The sequence below is a fragment of the Myotis lucifugus genome, unplaced genomic scaffold (assembly GCF_000147115.1).
Source record: "Myotis lucifugus unplaced genomic scaffold, Myoluc2.0 scaffold_17, whole genome shotgun sequence".
NCBI lineage: Eukaryota > Metazoa > Chordata > Mammalia > Chiroptera > Vespertilionidae > Myotis > Myotis lucifugus.
The window spans coordinates 8,198,222-8,218,221 of record NW_005871065.1 but is presented as its reverse complement, the minus strand read 5'-3'; the positions used below and the strand labels follow the sequence as shown (position 1 = coordinate 8,218,221).

General features: G+C 41.9%; 1 protein-coding gene across 1 annotated transcript in view; it reads left to right on the top strand.

Moving 5' to 3' along the window:
- The window catches only part of SNTB1 (syntrophin beta 1), a 193,201-nt gene that overhangs the window by 114,196 nt on the left and 59,005 nt on the right, over nucleotides 1–20,000 (top strand). The window contains 1 exon segment of the mRNA XM_023750958.1: nucleotides 19,072–19,279. Coding sequence (XP_023606726.1) covers nucleotides 19,072–19,279 — 208 coding nt within the window.

Sequence of the window (20,000 nt, the reverse complement as noted above, 5' to 3'; positions counted from 1 at the left end):
CATTGATGAGAGAGAAACATCGATCAGCTGCCTCCTGCACACTCCCTACTGGGGATGTGCCCACAACCAAGGTACATGCCCTTGACCGGAATCGAACCTGGGACCTTTCAGTCTGCAGGCTGACACTCTATCCACTGAGCCAAACCGGTTAGGGCAACATGATACATTTTTAAGAGCTGGAAGGAATATTAGAGAACAATTCATACTAGAGTAAACTGAAGCCCAATTGAGAAGGGTTCTCAAGTTACAACAGGGACTTAGTGGCAAAATGAGACATGAATGAATGACGTCTTGTTGTCTTCCAGCTCCTTGCTACTCAAATAGGTATGTACAGGGACACCACGGAGCATCACCTGGGGGTTTCAGAGAAATGTGGGACTTCAGGCTCCACTCCAGTTTTGTTGAACCAGCATCTGCATTTTAATAGGATTCATTCCATTTTGGTTGGAGAGGCATTCTCTTTGTGAGTAGATCACTGGGACTTCAACAAACTAATCTCTCATCCTTTAGTCGAATGTCCTTTTTCTGTTGTTTTCTAAAGATGAAATTCAATTTCCTAGTGAATGCACGTGTGGGAGGAATTTATTAAGGAGGGGATGGTGGTGGTGAAATTAATTAAATTCACTCAGTGCCTTGGAAAATAAAAGCTTTTACCAATAATCAGGAAAAGTTCCTTCAGTGCAGAGGGGATAACCGGTTTCTCATTTAGAAGAGCACCGACCCTGGCTCAGATCCAGGTAAAATGTCAGCTGCTCCAACTCAGGAAAGGTCAACATATTGCTTCCAACAAACTTTTATGAAATGCTCATCTCAAATTGAAAGTGCCATGGAGGTGGTTATCTGTACATAAGCCAACCCCCCCGCTGTCATCAACCCTGTGCCCTTAATGCAGCCCGCTTCATTCCCTCAGGTTCTAAGCTGGAGCCATGTGAGGCTTCGATTTCTCCAAACTGAGGTAGAGCCAACTCTCTATTATAGTTATGAGACTAAAATAAGAGCAAGAACCAGAGAAGTTGACAGCTCATCGGCATAAAGTATTTCCCTCCAGAGTTTCAACTTTGGCCCTAAGTCTAAGCCTAGGGGCTGCTTACAGTTAGTAAAATCATGTGACTTAGATGCTTATTTCCTCCAACTGTCTTTGATGCAAAATTAGTGATGATGTTGGCAGGGACCTGAAGAAAGGAGGGAATATTAAAGGCATGGATAAATATTCAAGACCCATTATTGGTTCCTTCCAAAGTTGTTTGCAGTATCTGTAAACTGATGTCAGGAAGGCAGACACCTTTGGAGATTGGTTCATTTTTGTAAACGGTGCTGTAAACAGCAAAGAACATGGTAGCTGCTCAATAAATGCCTTTGAACTGACTTGAAGCAAATACAATCGCTTCAAGGTGTCACTGATGACATCAATGATAGCAAAAAAAAAAAAAAAGAAGGCCATAATGCCTTTATAATAATAAAGACTACCATCTAGAAATAGTTTTCCAAACAAACTGGACTATTTACTATTCCTGAAAATCTTCAGTTTGTGCCTTTTTGTCCCTGGTCATGGTGTCCCTGCTGACTGGAATGTCTTCTCTCTATTCTCTACCTGTCAAAATCCTCTTATTCCATAAGCCCCATCTCAAATGCCTTTATCTTCCTGTATGTCTTGATCCTTACACTCTAGTATGCCTACATTGCATACTCTTTGCTTCTATAATGGCGCACCCATTTTGCTATGTATCATAATTATTTTTGTACCATCTCCCTCACTTGGCTGGAAATGGCTTGGGCTCCATTCAACTTAACTTTGTGTCTCACCTCTCCCATGCCTAGCAGACTCCGTTATCCATGCATGGGTATTTTTTGAATTCAATATTTGGAGAGCACAGTTTCCCAAACTATTAATTCAGAAATCAAATGGTCATAATGGAATGTGCTTCTTGGTCTTCGATAGTCTAATCTGTACCTAAAGTGCTTTCTCCGTGGCATTTCTGCTGCTGCCCCCAGCACGGCAGAGATGCCCTGGTTGGTCTCCTCATCTCCAGTCTGCCTCCCCTCCAATCCCATCTTCCCAGCGTGATCTCACTGAAGTACAAGCTTGATCATGTCCCTTGTTTCAATTGAATTGACAGCGGGTCCCCTTTGGGCTCTCTCCCTGTTTGCACCTTCACTTCCTGGCCTCCCTTTCCGGGGATTTTCTCTCAGTCATTAAAGAACCACATGCAGTTTCCATAACATACATGCAGTGTGGTCGACCACATCTGCCTTTTGTTTAGGCTGCTGCTCTTCGTGAGATCCTCTCCTCTCAGCTTCTACTCCTCCTTTTTGGTTTAGCCAATGTATTCTCTTGCTCCAAAGGTAAGCGTTAGGATCTTCACTATCTCAGGCATTGGATTTGTGATAACTCAGTCCACTCTGGTTTGTAGATGAAGAAACTGAAATGCAGAGGTTGAGTTCATTGTTCAAGGGTTCAAGGCTGCTCAGCTCATAGGCAATAGCTGGACCAAAGCCGGCTGATTCCATTAAGGACACACTAACCACTGAGCTATGTGGTCTCTCCTGGATGACCGTGATTGGCTTCTTTCTCTGCCATGACTCCCCCTTCAGCCCCATGGACAATAAGCTCCTTGAAGGCCATGGCCAAGTTGTTGAACTATGTCCCCAGCACCGAGCAGACTGCCTGGCAAAGAGCAGGCATTCAATAAATATTTTAAATGAATGAGTCAAATGTGATTAAGGTTATCTGTACTTGCCCCACCCACCCCAAAATCTGGCTACCTTTAATTTCCTTTTTTGGAGGAGGTATAATGAAGTCTTAGTAAAAACAGTCTGGGCTAATTGGTAAGCAGCCCTCATGCAGATTGCTCAAATGTGCCAAGTCGGATGTAAAGTTTAATCAACTGGCTCGCACATTTGGAGGGAACAAATGTTTATAATGCTGAGGCAGAGGCAGGCCTCTGACGGCCCAGGAGCTTGGGTCTCCCTGGCAACAACCCCAGGAGTCTCAGCATTCTCTCCTCCCCTCTCTGGCCTCTCCTTCTCCCATCCCTCCCCCCCAACCCCTCCTGCACGTCCATGGCAAGGGGTAGAAAGCTTTGAGTATATTGCTTTCCTTTGTAGCAGTTTTCCAATTCCATTATTTTAATGCATATTTCCTTTTTTGAAAGAGAAACTAATGAAGTCAAAACAAAATCATAAAACCTAACCCACAGTTTTGCTGCTTCAGAGAGAGATTGACTCTTTTCCCAGCTTGTTAGGCCCCTTGGCATTTACTATAAGAATGAGGAGGATTGAATTTCATGTAGCATAGTGCGATCTCTCCAAAGTTGGGATGAACATTTGCATTATTCTGATTTTCACCCTCACTTGCAACCAGTACAGAATTGCATGACAATTTAAAACTTGTCTAGATCATTCAGATACAGACTTTTTTTTTTAGCAATTTTATGGGGAGGTGATTTGTTTGTGCTTGTTTCAATCCTCCAAGTAATGAAAATGATTATTGCTATCTACAAAAGAGGTGAGAGTGTCTTTGAGCAAAGGCTTCACAGAGAACATAATTACAAAGCTGTCACTTCCATAATAGCTTGACCATGACATAGCTACAAAGTACTACAGTGAGTGTTTCAAATACAGAAGGAGCCGCTAGCCCCACATTCAGGACTAGCCCTCTGGAAAGTTATAGAGAAAGTTCAGTTGGCTTCCCGCATACCATCATTTTCCACTCTGCCGCCTTTCTCTGAACTTGGATAAACATGGTTGTCAAGAAGCCTGGATTCTGTGACCTTGGTTCAATCACTTCCCTCCAGAAGTTAGATTTTTCACCTTTGAAATGCGTGGTTGGAGGAAATAACCTCTAAATTCCTTCCAGATTACGAATCCTTTGATCATTCGTTGGTTCATATACTTAACAAGGATAATTTTGGTTTCTGTTTTTCCTCTATATCTAGTTCTTCCATGCCCACTAAAATTGCCTGTGGTCTTTTCTATTTGGGGGACCCAAATTCTCTCGCTACTCTAGTCCTTTCATGAGGGAAAGTCTCTTCAAGTTCTTCTTGTCCCACCCCATGTATGCCTCCTCTTTGGGGCCCTCTTCTCTGCTGGATGGTGGACTATTAATAATTCTTGTTGAAGGATATTAATGCTTAATGTGCTGCCTCCCACAGGTAACACACCTTATGTATATAGGGGCCTTACAGGTACAATACCTTTGCCATTATCTTCTCCCTTGTTCTCCTTGAAAAGAGACATAGTAGAAATTTCAATTGAATGAATAAGTGATATTTTGGCACTGGTGCAGCACTATTACCATGTGTAAGCAGCTGCCAACTTCACATGGTAAGTAATTACTTCAGTAATTTATTGAGAATTTAATTAAAGATTCTCTGCCCCTAAAACAGATGCAAATTATTCTCTCATGTTTGGAATTTCTCAGGTGATTTGAATACTTGAGAGTGTGGGCTAGTCCAAAATTGCTAGACTATAGTCTCAGTGGTGACAGGAACCATATCTGTGTTGAGCTTCCCTTCTCCTCGTGTGCCTCATGCCATGTCTAGCAGGGATTGGGCCCTTGAAACAAGTGAGAAGCCATCTTACAATTTTGTAAATGAATGAGATAAACAAATCTTAGTGTTTTCATGAAACTCTGATATAAAAGTTAGGTGGAATCCACTGCGATTCTTACCTCTCAGATATCAGTACTTCAAATTAATACTCCTAGTTACTTTAATTCTGTGTTCTTTTTCACCCTGTTTTTTACACATTGGCAAGGCTGCCTGCTTTTACATCTAGTCTGGATAAGGCTGGGTTGCGGGAAACGAGTTAAGTCGGCTCGCGTGAATTGCGCGTACTCCGCGGGAGCCGTCTTAAACTCGGTTCATATAGATTTGTGGTGGAGTGCGGGAAACGTGTAAACTCGGGCCGATTGTAACTGCGTATTACCAAATATTTCATTTCAATCGAACCCATACTTCAAAAGATATAGGCATTTTAACGCGCCATCTTATATTTTGGCGGGAAATTCACCCGCAACCCAAGTGTTAATGACTTTACCCAAAGGAAGTTGTGCATGGCAAGTTGTCTAAAATAAAATGAGCATTTCTGAGTTGACCACTGTTGCACATTATCCATGGAAACTAGCCTTCTCATAGAATATTAAAACATGTGTGACTTAGTATATCAAGCTTATTTTTTTTGGAACTGATGTACTTTGTACCATAGAATTAAGTGACATTATTCAAGACTAAAAGGGTTAACCTCTAGTAAGAGAAAAACAAAAATGTGAAGGGAGGCAGTTATAGAACTTTGACTAGGAAGGGGCCACCATACAGGAACAAGCCTTTAAAGTAGGCAGAGCCATCCATTCACTAAGCCCAGCACATACAAACAGAGAACCACTCTCCCTTCATGTGTCAGGCAATGAGGGTGACACCAAGATAATTCTGGTATATATCATGCTCCCAAGGAGTTCACAATCTGGTGGGATAACTAAACTATAAAAAGATAAGCCTTGTAAGGGAAATTATCAGATGACCAAAAGCCAAGACTCTCTCCAAGGGTGGAGCAATCAGGAGAGGTAGAGGTGGCCTATTTTCTGGAGAGCTTTCAGTCAAATGCTGTCTAGAAATGTCAAATAGATATCATGAGTGCTGCCAGTTCCCACTTCCACGCCCATGGCAGACACCAATAAATGATGATGACACTTTCCCAAGATAAGCCTAGAATGAGGCCTCAGGCTTCTTTGCAAGACATCATTTCAGGCAACACTAGCAATCAAAGTTGGCCAACAAAATAAAAAGTTATATTCCATCCTAGGTAAGTGATTGTCCCAGTTCCACTGAGAAAACTTGGTAATTTACAGTCTTGCTGGCTCTTCTAAATGGGAGGTACTCTCAAGATCACACTGAAAAGACTTGGAGACTGAAAGGGATCTGGGAGTAGAGGACAGGGGACATCAAGGATGATTGGGTCATCTAACCCATGTTAATGGGAGGATGTCAATGCCATTAAGACATAATAGCTATAGAATAAACAGGCTATTGAGGAGTAGCTGTATTATAAGTTTGAGGTCCTAACATGACACCTAAATGAAGATGGAGATATTTACCCAAACTCATAATGTTTCTCCATAACTGAATCATTTTCAGTTTTTTGTTTTTTTAAAATATATTTTATTGATACTTTACAGAGAGGAGTGGAGAGGGATAGAGAGTTAGAAACATCCATGAGAGAGAAACATCGATCAGCTGCCTCCTGCACACCTCCTACGGGGGATGTGCCCGCAACCAAGGTACATGCCTTTGACCGGAATCGAACCTGGGACCTTTCAGTCCACAGGCTGACGCTCTGTCCACTGAGCCAAATCGGTTAGGGCCATTTTCAATTTTTTATCTTAGTAATTGGCACTGTCATTCATTCAGTTGTTTAAGCCAGCAACCTAGACAATATCCTTGACACATTTCTCTTCCCCAACCCTCATAGTTAATCCATCATGAAGTCATATCAGTTCTATTTTTATACATTTTTCTAATCCAGGTACTTTATACCATTTCCACCACCAGATATTGCATGAGACATACTTACACTAAGAAAATTTATTCATTGTTTATCTATCTGAAAGTCAAATTTAATTGGGCATCCTATATTTTTATTTGCTAAATCTAGCAATCCTAGCCCCAAAATAGTCTCATTCAAAAAAGGCAAAAATAGGTCTTCTGGTTGGATCGGACTATGGGTGGATTTTTAATTTTGTCAGTTTATGGTAATAAGATTCTAGAGACAAATGTACATTTATTTGACCTGCATAGCACCTTGCATATTTAAATGACTTTAAAAAAAATTAGTTGAGCAAGGTCAAACCTCAGAATATTTTGTGAAGTATAGATAAAGTGTGCAGTCAAAGACAAAATGTTTTCTCTAGTTTGACATTAGCTGACTCTTCTCCTAAAACTTTGATAACAATATTATTCCCCTAGGAAAAGCCGACGTGCTGAAATTCTTCACATATTTTGTAAATTTATGTGTTACTGAAAAACTGAAACCTAGCCAACATGAGAGATATTGTCAGGTTCCCTCAGAGCTTAGTGGAATACTATATCAAGCATGACCTGTTTTTGAAATGAGATTTCAAGAAAAACTGCAGAACACCTTCCTTGGTTTCTTTTCCATTAACTGCTCACACTTGATACCTTCCTTAGATGACCTCATGAGCTCCCACCATGGCAACCAGATTCCCAAATCTGCGTTTCTTACCTGGGAATGTAGTTTCAGGTAATAGAATTGACTCTGGCTAAGGATCTAGGGTGCTCACATATTCTCTAAAGAGTTCAGAGAGCTATGCTAAGAAGCTCAGCACCCAGCCACATTGTGATGGCTGTTCTAGAAAAAATACCACTGTTGTCACCATTTAACCATCCCAGGGCCCACATAGCTGCCTCCTTTTGCACCAGTGACAAGTTGGGACTGACCAACCTGTGTCCCTCTGGCTGTTAAGAACTGGATGGGCCGGGACCGGTTTGGCTCAGTGGATAGAGGGTCGGCCTGCGGACTGAAAGGTCCCAGGTTCGATTCCGGTCAAGGGCATGTACCTTGGTTGCGGGCACATCCCCAGTGGGGGGTGCGCAGGAGGCAGCTGATCGATGTTTCTAACTCTCTATCTCTCTCCCTTCCTCTCTGTAAAAAATCAATAAAAAAAAAAAGATTAAAAAAAATTCCTTTGTTAAAAAAAAAAAAAAAAAAAGAACTGGATGGATGCCTCCACCGCTATAGGTATCAAGATGGAATCCATACACACTTACTTCCTCACATTGCCTCCATCAGAATTGCCGTTTCCAGTGAGTGGCTCTGTGCCCCAACAGCAAGGGAGGCTGGGAACATGGATTCTGGCTTCTACCTTGGAGAAGCTCAACTCATAATTTGGAAAACTTTCCAAATACACAGGATGCGTGTTGAAAGATATTGAGCACTGATCAGCATGAACAACATTCCTACTCTTGAACACACCACACTTTACACGCATCCTACTAAATAAAACACAATGATTAAGACACAGGCTTTGGAGTCCGATGAACTTGGCTTTCAGTTCTAGCTTTGCCTCTTATTGACTAGAACACTGAGTTTTAACCGATACGCTGCCGCTGCATACTGCTGTGATGCAAGAATTTTTAAAACATGAAATACTGGACTATTTAGTTAGGGGCATTGATCTCTATGCCCTTAGATTGTCAAGTAAAAAAATGACAACACAACAATAGATCTCTGGTGTGAATGCTCCAAGTTGTATTTTATTGGTTATGTTGCATAGTAAGGTTGCATCTGATTGGTTAATTTTTGGTACCAGAAATCCTTATATACAAGTATAGGCACCTGATTTTTTAAAAAGCCACTTTGGAGCAAAAAGGGTAGGTAATTACTAGTATTATTATTTATTTTGTAAATCAATCCAAATTATTCCCATTTCTTTGCCAGATTGGCAATTTTTTTTTTTGCTGTGCCACAGAATTTTAGTAATTAGTTTATGTGTGCCATGAGATGAAAAGGGTTGAACATCGCTGGCCTGGAAGATTGGACAAGGCAGCCCCTCTGAGGCGCCATCTTCTTGTCTGTGAAATAGGACCATTAACACCATTCACCTCATAGGATGGTGGTAAGAATACAATGAGAAAAGCAGACACGTTTGGAGGTGGCATTTATATCCCCACAGGAAAAGTTCTTTTCTAATCATTTTCTGATTACATTGCAAGGAAATTGGAAATTATAGAAAAGGGGAACAGTGGAAATAAAATTAAAATCCCACCATCTAGAGATAGCCATTGCTAACAGCAGGCCATATCTTTGTCTGTTGGGAGGTATTTTTAATCAACCATAGTAATCACAGATTTATGGAAATAGAAGCAACTGGAATGACCACGGGGTGTGGATTCCCTTTGACCCCCGGTGGTTACATAAGCCCACAGGCCCCATCCTCCTGATCCCCTTCCTCGGTGTTTTCTCTCCCTTCACATTGGAGGGGAAAGGGCTCTTGAAACCTTTGTTGGCAGGTTGCGACTTTTTTTTTTTTTTTTTTTTAAATATATTTTATTGATTTTTTACAGAGAAGAAGGAAGAGGGACAGAGAGTTAGAAACATCGATGAGAGAGATCGATCAGCTGCCTCCTGCACGCCCCCCACTGGGGATGTGCCCGCAACCAAGGTACATGCCCTTGACCGGAATCGAACCTGGGACCCTTGAGTCCGCAGGCCGACGCTCTATCCACTGAGCCAAACCGGTTCGGCAACTTTTGTTTTATTTATTAATTTTGCCGTAGGAGGCTTTGAGTTTTGTGTGTCAGCCCCGTGTTTCCAAGCAGGAGGAGTAGAGAGTCCTGGGAGGTAGTATTTGGCTCTGTGGGCGCCTTTGAGAGAGGGAGAGGGGAAGAAAATTACTTCTTTATTGTGAGGTTTGCCAAATGGTCTCTGAGAAGCTGTGATATCATTCAGACCCCGTGCCAAGCAGGATGGAACGGCTCATCTTGGCAGACATCTAGAGCGAATGTGTGATTCCTCGGGGTTGGTGTGAGCCTTTATCAGAGAGACTTCCATAGGCAGTGTTTACATAACCGTGGTGGAGGGTGAGAATCAACACAGCTGTGGCATTGCCCTAAATATTTCTATTCAGCAGGGAATTAAAAGAGAACTTTATCGCTGAACTACAGATAAACACAATTCATCAAGCGGTGGTCAGTTCAACTGGGGAACAAAATAGGAGCTATAAAAGGCTGGCCTGCTGGAAATAGCTGCAATCAGCCAGCCTGACTTCATTGCTCCTCCATTCCTTCCTTCCCTCCCTCCTTTTTCTCAGTTCCAGAAATATAGGACTCATCAGCTGGCAAGCAAGCTGTCTAGATTTATTATTATTATTATTTTTATGCCAAGAAGGTGGTGGAAGGCACTCTGATTACTGAGCACAGGCCTGCTGTGGGCCAGAGTGCCTCCAGGTGCTGCATGGGTGACCCTCATGTCAGAAAGGCCCCCTTTTTTTTCTGGGTTATAGAATTGAATTGGGTGAGAGTAAGATTGATTTATTTATTTTGCCAAGGAGAAGCTGTTTTAACGGCAATGTGGGTTGAAATGACATCATGACCACCACAGTTCTAAGTGATCCGCATCTTAGAAGTTACCTCTAGCATCCGTGTATTTTAAACATTAGTGCAGTCCCCACTCAGCTATGCACAGGGACAGCAATTTTCAACTGGCGTGCCTTCAAGAATTTTTAAAATGTGCAATACCTGACTTATTTAGGCAGGGGCACTGACCTCTTTTCCCTTAGATTGTCAAATAAAAAATGACAACTGCCAACACAATAGCTATCCAGTATGAATGAATCAAAATTTTACCTTTTTTTTGTCAGATTGGCAAAACATGAACTTTTTGGTGTGGCGCAGAATTTTAGTAATTAGTTCATGTGTGTCATGAGATGAAAAAGGTTGAAATAGCTGCACAGGAAGATAGGTACATGGCACATTAGTTTTCTAGGATTTTCATATCACAGTGGGCACCCACTGGAAAGCTTGAAACAACAGAAATGTATCATCTTTCAGTTTTGGAGGCCAGAAGTAGATTAAGGAGTTGGCAGGATTGGTTCTTTCTGGAGACTTTGAGGAAGAAACCATCTCATCCTTCTCTCCTGGCTTCTGGTGGTTGGTGGATCCTTGGCATTTTGTGGTCTGTAGGGGCATCACTCCATTCTCTACTCCATCTTCCCATTGCCCTTTTCTCTGTGTCTCTGTGTGTCTTTCCAGCTCTTCGAATGACACTTCCGTTGGATTTAGGACCCACTCTAATCCAGCAGGTAGATCACTGCCATCCTTACTTTAATTACTTCTGCAAACATGCTATTTCTAGAGCAGCCACATTCTCGGATTCTGGTTAGGTAGGAATTGGGGAAGGGGGCAGAGATACTATTCAACCTACTACACAAGGGGAGCTTCTTGGGGAAAGGGACCATGTACTCTCCTTGCCTTTGTGGCACCCAATGCATGCTAAACACGTGTGAGTATCCTGGAATGCTCACAAATACAGCCTAGCTTTGTGCACCTGTGTAAAGAAATTGCTGCATGTTTCCAACTTTAATTTGGAATGCAGGAGATTTACTTATTCTCTGTTTCAATATGCAGGCCTTTGTCTCTTTGCTAATAGTGTAGCTAAGAGAGAGCCTCGATAAATACAAAATACAATACAAAAGCATTGTCTTCATGAATGTTTCTTTCCCCAGTGACTAAGCCAACATAAGAGTCTTAAAATGCCAAAAGCATAGATAACTACTAACATCAGGATTATAAGTCACAGAGCACTTTCACAATTATGATCTCAGTTGATGCTCTGGTAACCCTGAAGGTTATACTAGTATTATCACCTTCACTATAATCATCATTATCACTTTTATCATCATCGTCCCTATTTTATAGGAGATAAAGAAGCTGAAGGCTCGTAGAAAATAAGTGACCTATTTGTGGTGTATGAGTTAGGACATTTAGTTGTATTGGACAGTAATCCAACCTAAACTGGCTTATGCATAAAGGGGAACGTAGAAGCAAAATGCAAAACTATACTGAGCGTCAAGGTATGAACTCTGGATCCAGGTCTCTCATCTCTCCTATTCTTCCCTCTTGATGGCAACAGTAGATCCATGATTATATCTGACCCTCAGTACTTATAATGAGAAAAAAAGTCTCCTTAAACATGACCCCTCCAGAAAACCTGGGCCTGGATCTCCACGGCCCAAATTGGATCACACCTACAACCTTCAAACCATCAAGTCCCCCAAACACATGGACTGAAAATGGACATAAGGCCTCTTACTAGAAAAGAGAGGAATGGAAACTGGACAGGCAGAACCACAGATGTCCATGAGGAAGCAAAGTTTATAAATGACAGAACTTGGACTTGAGACAAGGTTATATTAACCAACAGGCCAGTTCTGTTCTTTCTCCTCCTCCTCCTCCTCTTCTGTTCAAACATAGTGAATACACAGTGGGTACACATGGAACAAAATTCAGAAGATACAAAGTCATTCAGTGAAAAGTCTCCATTCTGAACTTGTCCTCCTGTCACTCAATTGCCTTCCTAATTGAACCCACCTGTATACCTCTCCAGGCATAGTCTCCACATTTCCCAGCATTCATATAGATCATTTTTACATCGAGGGTATGATACTATTCTCACTGTTCTGCCCTGTGCTTTTTTCACTTCCACTGTATTAGGCATTTTTGGTTCCCTGACTTGAATGACTTCAACCACTGAGCCACAGAGGTGTTTTCATATACCACTTAGATATCTTTCCACTCTGGAGTTTTTCTCATTTTCCTTTTCTTCTCCTCCCTCCTACTCCCTCCCTTCTTTTTACTTCATTTCCTTATTTTTATCTCCTTCCATACTTTTACAAATTGCAGTAATTGTTGAAGTGGAAACTGCCTTTTTAAAAGAATGCATTACATGAAATATTTAACCCTACAAAAAGGTTTCTTTTGGAGTAGCTGTCAGCAAAATACTTTAGAAGGATGAAACCAATTCCCATTTCTTTTCATCCCTATGGTCACTGGTTAGCTCTGGCAGTTGAGTGAGCAAAGAGACTTCAATAGATGGTTGTAGCTCTTGTTATGGCCACAACTCATATCAACTTGTGCTCCTGGCATGAGCCTCAAATAGTTCTCTTAGGTAAAACAAAAAGGTAGATGGAATAAGGGGCAATGTATTATCAGGTTTGTCCCAGATCTTTCAGTATCTCACAAAAAACTCATGCATCTCTTCCCAAAGTTATATTTTCCATTCCAGGAAGTTGTTAGAAATAGCCCTTGTAGAACTCTTTCCCCCTGGAGCTTGCATTTTCCTCCAAGTCCAACTACTCTGAAAAAGAGTTGAACAAGAGCCCAACCTAGAGGATTCTCCCTACCTTGATGGTCTGCTACCATTTTATTGTACACAAATTTGCAAAGACTGTTCATTGCAAACTAGCATATAAACTAGAATTGATCAAGATCAGCTTAGCATTGTGACATCTTATGTGTATATTATCACCTTTAGTCTTTCCAGTAATCTTGAGAGGCAAATGTATTGAGCCATTTTACAGATAAGCAAATTGAGGCTGAGGGAGATTAAGTAGCTTGCTGATGGCCTCATAGCCAAGGAGTGTTAGAGCCACACTGAATCTTAACATCCTTGTGCTTGACAACTACCTCCTGGCACGTGTGCTTTAAATTGGTGAGAAAATGGGAAGAACTACTCCACAGCCAGGCCAGGAATGGAGTGTCTTTTTCTGTCCTTCATACTCTAGAACAGGGGTGGGCAAACTTTTTGACTCGAGGGCCACAATGGGTTCTTAAACTGGACCGGAGGGCTGGAACAAAAGCATGGATGGAGTGTTTGTGTGAACTAATATAAATTCAAAGTAAACATCATTACATAAAAGGGTACGGTCTTTTTTAGTTTTATTCATTTCAAACGGGCCGTAGTTTGCCCACGGCTGCTCTAGAAAGTGTGTCAATGGATCACATTTTGGTAAAATGAGATTAAATGACAAATTAAACCAAGGTGTCTGTATTTGAGATTTTTGCTTGGTAATGTGCTAAGATTATATATATATATATATTTTTAAATCACTGCTTGACCTTATCTAGGATCTTGAGTTGTCACTCAGTCACTCAGAGGTTCTGGGAACTTTGGTGCTACCAGGTACGAACTGTTACCTTTAGATAGTAGAGCTCATTGGTGTTAAAAGGAAAAGTTTATACTCCTGTTCCTTCTTCCCCCACTTTTTTTGGGGGAGGGGGGCAGGAAGATGTAGATTGCTGAATTCTTAATTTATTTCTTGCACAAATAATTGACATCTTTTTTGTGCCAGACCAGCCAACAGTTCTTAATTCACCATCATGTCTGGTGGTTTCATGCTGCTCCCATATGCTGTCAATGAGAGGTCCGTTCTCATCTCTCCTGTTGTCCCTGAACCCTAGCTTGAGCCACAGTCTATCTCACTTTATAACTTGGAGCTGCAGCTAATCAGAAGGAATAGGCTTCTTCATCACCCAAGTCTATAGGCACTTTATAAGCTGCTGGTTACAGCCACAAACACTCACCCTCCCTTTACATTTGGAACAGACTCCTTCCAGAATATTACTTCATTCTAAGCTTTTCCGTGATGGTTTCAAGATATGTCCCCAAATTCTTTGATTCCCTTTCTTTCAAGAGGTGAAGCCTCACTCTCCTCCTCGTGATGTGCATTGAACTTAGTGACTCACTTCTAACAAAACGAATGAACCAGAAGTGATGGTATCTGACCTTGGAGACCAAGTCACAATAGGGACTGTAGTTCCTTCTTGCTCTCTGGGGAAAGAAACCATGCCATGCCATGAGGGCACTCACACAGCCTCCAGAGAAGGCCACGGGGTGAGGGGCTGAGGCCTCCTGCTAACAGCCATGTGAGTGCCCCACCTGGGGCATGGATCCTCGGCCTAGTCAAGGCTTCAGATGCCTGAGGCCCCTGTTGACATCCTGACTGCCAATTGACAGGAAGCCCTGGAGCCAGACCCACCCCACTCAGCCACACTGAAGTTCATGATGCACAGACTATGAGATAACAAATGTTCGCAGTTTTAAGCCACTTAATTCTGGGGGAATTTGTTACTCAGCAATGCATTACTAGTACACTCTCCAAGAACCTTCTGTTGTATTGCCCTTCTTGTCATAATCACCATTAGGCATAGCTTTTATATATATATATATATATTTGAGAGGGAGAGAACATCGATTTGTTGATTTGTTGTTCCTCTCATTGATGCATTCATTTGGTTGATTCTCGTATGTGCCCTGACCAGGGATCAAACCTGCAACCTTGGTGTATCAGGACTAAGCTCTTATCAACTGAGCTACCTGGCCATAGCTCTTTGGGGGTTTGAGCTTGGGCTTAGAGAGGCCTGCCATGATCCTTCATCCTTATAATTTGTGGAACATTTAAAGCATATACACAGGCCTCACCCTCTAGAAATCTTACTCAACAGATGGGGTCAAGCATCTGTATTTAATTAAATGATTTTTTAAAAAAATGATTCAAGGGTTTTGAAGAATACTTTTGAGTAAGAACTTGTGCTTTTTTTCACTATAAAAAGCCACAGGCCTCTCTATTCTGTGTCCTTCGTGTTCCTTGAGACTGAATGGGGGGAGGTCACCTCACTTTTCAGTATAGCCACTTCAGACACTGGGAACCCAGCAAACAAACAAGCTCAGTGCTTTTCCTCTGAACCCATGAGCAGCCTTCTCTAGCCTGAATTGCAGCAGATTTACCTGAAGGCTGATTGCGAGGCCTCGCCCCTGGAATTCCTAATTCAGTGGGTCCAGCATGGGGACATTTCTAGTAAGTTCCCAGGTGATGCTGTTGCTGCCACGGATGGTCTGTGACCACACTCAGAACCACCACTGAAAAGCACTGGGCCTGGTGTGTAAACTCTGCCTCAGAAATTGCCCAGATCCTCACTATACTGCAAGCCACAATAACAAATAAAAACAAACAAACAAAATCTCATTCATTTTGCCCGAGACAAAAGTAATCCACAGCGACAGAAATCCTAGTAGTGCTTATTTGGGGCCATAACAACTGGAAAGGGAATGTAAAGGGACCTTCGGGGATGCTTGGAACATTCTAGTTCTTGATCTGAGTGGTGGTTCCACCAAGGTGTTCCCTTTGCAAAAATCCATTTGAGCTGTACACGGTAATTTGGGCACTTGTCTATGTTATACTTAAAATCTTCCTTAAAATTAATAGTAATGATAAATGCTGTCGAAAACCTGGGCCTCCTCTTCACTATACCTCTGTTTACAAGTTGGCTTTCCCCCAGGGGTACGCTGGCAACTCAACAAAGAAAATATTTTTTTCTTTTTTGCTCACATCAGTTGTTTATGTATGTGTCTGTGGGTGATACCTGGGGAGTGGCTGCTTCCCAAGCCATCTTTTTTTTTTTTAAATTCCTCACCTGAGGACATGCCAAGAGAGAGGAAGGGAGCGAGAAGGGGAAGAGAGAGAGAGAAGGGGACACAGAGAGAGAAACATTGATGTGAAAGAAACATCAATCAGTTGCCTTTCATGCGTGCTCCAACTGGGGCTCGAACCCGCAACCCAGATATGTGCCCTGACCAGGAATTGAACTGGCAACCCTTCAGTGCACAGTATGATGCTCAACCAACTGAGCCTCTTTGGCCAGGCCCAAGCTATCATTTCTTTACAAAATCTAGGTCTTCTAAAGAAAATATTGTAAAAGAAATATTTGCCTGTTTTAAATTTCTAGAACAATAGATATTGATGGAATAATTTGAAAAGCACGTTGAGCTCCCATTAATGCTTCTCGAGAATCCGTTTGTGTTTGGCCATGCAACTTGACCAACAAGTAAGAACTTCCGGAGGGAAGGAAAACAGCCTAGATTAACAGCCCATTCCTTTGAAAAGTGCCTAAGAGGCATGGCCTTTTTTTCCTTCGGATGAGGACAAATGCCACCTAAAGAATCCCATTTCATTACATCAAGCTTTTAGGGTCTCAATGAGGAGGCTTGTTTTGTAAATTTCTTACCAAGAAAACAAAAAAAGACTAATTATTGCTAAAACTGCCCCCAGAGACATTTCACTTTCTGCATCATTCCTTTCCTCCCCTTTAAGTTTATGAGTAAGATGGTCTACTCACTCTAAAAGGTTGGCTTCAAATGTAAACGAGGCCAGGTAACTTGGGACTTGTGATTTTCAGGTGATCTGCAGAATTGTTATTTTGGAACTCAGGAGCTAAGTAGGACACGTTGGGACACGTTTGCTGGTACTGACTTCACAGCTGTGGAGGACAGCGGCAGCTCTCCTACTGGAGGTCCTCCAGTCTAAAGGAGACACTGTGACACCGTAGTTCATCCAGGAGCTTTTGAGCCTAACCAGTGTCACCAACTGTGTGGCCTTGGGTAAACAACTTTCTCTCTCCCTCCAAATTTCAGTTTTTCCTTCTGTTAAATGGGAATAATAATGTCAGTCAGAAGGCTACTAGGAAAATTACATAAAATAATATAAAAATATTTAAACTTTGCCTGGCACATAATAAATACTCAATGAGCCTAATTATTAAGGGATGAAAGGAAATTAATAAATGGACCATTCCATTCAGTGTCAAATTTCCTAATCCCTGTATCTTTATAATGCAAACATGAATGAATCAATGGTATTAAAAGACATATATACATGGATGAATAAAATTTTTTTCTCTGCAGAAATTATCTAAAAATTATAGATGTGGAGAACAGGTTCCTGGTTGTCAGGGGTTTGGGATGGTGGGAGTGAGGGGAACACTTGTCGCTGGAGGGAGAGCTTTGTGGTGATGAACTAGTCTTGTTCCTTGACCATGGTGGTGGTTACAAGAATCTGCACATCACAGAATACCATAGACCCATACACTTAGATTGCATCAGGTCAGTCTCCTGGCTCTGGTATCCTATATAATAAAAGGCTAATATGCAAATCAACCAAACAGCAGAACGACTGGTCGCTATGATGCGCACTGACCACCAGGGGGCAGATGCTCAATGTCAGTGTGTGCTCACACAGGGGTAGCGCCGCTCAGCCAGAAGCCCTGAGCTAGGCTCATTGCTGGGGAGTGCAGCGGTGGAGGTGGTGGGAGCCTCTCCTACCTCTGTGGCAGTCGGACATCCCCCGAGGACTCTTGGACTGTGAGAGGGCACAGGCCAGCCTAAGGAACCCCCCAAGTGCACAAATTTCATGCACTGAGCCTCTAGTTGTATTATAAAATACAAACATATTACATAAAATGTAAGTGACATAAAATATAACCATGATCTGAGAAACTGGGTGAAAGGGTATACCCAAACCTTTATACTATTTTTGCTATACCATGTTAATCTATAAGTACTTCAAAATAAACAGTTACACACAAGAAGTACCTGAATAGAATTTCCTCCTTTTACTGCAATTACAGTATTCAGGTCTCTCACTCTGTATCTCATGTGAACCAGTTGGAGTTCTGGCTTAAGCTTTGGTGTTTGACTTTAGTTTATTTATTTATTTTTTAATTGTTTTATTGCTTAAAGTATTACAAAGAGTATTATATATGTCTCCTTTTTTTTTTCTCCCCTTGACCTTCCCCTAGCCTCCCATACCCCCCAGTGTCTTGTGTCCATTGGTTATGCTTATATGCATGCATACAAGTCCTTCAGTTGATCTCTTACCCACCCCCACCCCCCACCCTCCCTGGCCTTCCTGCTGTAGTTTGACAGTCTGTTCGATGTTGCTCTGTCTCTGTATCTATTTTTGTTCATCAGTTTATAATGGTCTTAATTATCCATAAATGAGTGAGATCATGTGGTATTTTTCTTTCATTGACTGGCTTATTTCACTTAGCATAGTGCTCTCTAGTTCCATCCATGCTGTTGCAAATGGTAAGAATTTTGTGTTTGACTTTAAATGTTAACATTCTCAGTGCATATATCTTCTCAATGTTATCCCTTTCAAGGCCATCTCGATCCTTCATTACACATGTCTGAGGATTTAGTGGTGGGTAAACGTGCCACAGGCAGGATTCTTAAAGAATACAAAGTTTAATCATCATTGATTCTAAAATATTCACAATTAACACTGAGCAGTAGATTCAGTATGTGGCTAGATATTTCCATCTGTTTTTTGTCAGCAGCAGCAAGGATATGAGTATGTGATTAAAATACTCCGTGGGTTGAGAGGTAAGGCAAATTAATATCAGTTCATAGTTTAGAAGTCTTGAAATGAAACTACTAATCAGCCAATCAGCTCTATAAGAGGAAAAACAGACATCCTTAATTCAGGTGATGTGGTGGTTGGATGGCTATGCCCTGAGTACCTACATTAAATAATGCCTGGGCCCTTACTAAATGTTTGTGGATGAATGAGTGAATAAATGAATGATGGGACCATTATGATAAACCATGTGAAACTGATCAAGTCTAAAGGTAAGAGTAAAGAATTCATTCAACTTTGTGGCCCAGGATTGGAGGAAGCATGATCTGCCAGAAAACCTTCTAACCCTTCTCTCTTTGCTTCTCTAGGCAGCTTGAAATCCACTCTCCAGATGCTAAGCACACGGTGATCCTAAGGGGCAAGGACTCAGCCACTGCCCAGGCCTGGTTCAGTGCCATCCACTCCAACGTCAGTGACCTGCTGACCCGAGTGATTGCCGAGGTCAGAGAGCAGCTGGGGAAAACAGGCATTGCTGGCAGCCGAGAGATCAGGCACCTTGGCTGGCTTGCAGAAAAGGTAAGGAAAATGCGGACAACTCCCCCTCCCCCGTGCCCGCCCCCCCCAGCTTGCCCCATCATCATCATTTTCCCCAAGGCGTGCCCAGCACTTGTGGCAACCACTGAAATCCGTTCTCATTCCATAGGCTGATTATCTCAGTCTGTTTAGGTTTCATGTTGGTATACAACAGGTTTGCATTTGCATTTTACAGGGTCTGTGTCTTAATCAACTTTGATTTCCCACATATACTCCAATAAATATGTGGTCAGCTGAATGGATGAATGAGTGAGCAAATGGAAGGATAGGTTGATTCTCACATCTACACATGAAGGGCAGGGAAAATAAACTCACAACAGAGCTGTTGCCTTGGGAGGTAAGGAAGTTGAAACTGTTGCTTAAAAGGGTTTGTGTGGGTTTTGCTGAAACTTCTTATCAACAATGCAGATACATTCACAAATAATAGCAATAATAATATCACCCAGGTTGTCTTTGAGCAGCGACTGCATGCTGACTCTTTTCATATATTATCTTATATTTTATCTGTATTCTTAAGCCAGCAGACCCTGAAAGTCATCACTTATGAGCACCTATTTTGTGCAAGGCATGGTGTTAGGCAGGAATGGTGGGTGTATAAACAAAGGCTTGGTCTCTGTTCTTAGGGAGTAGAGCAGCTGTGGGAAGGACCTGGGGCCATGTTAACGCTGTCACTCTGATTTCTTTTCCCAAGCTATGTGATATG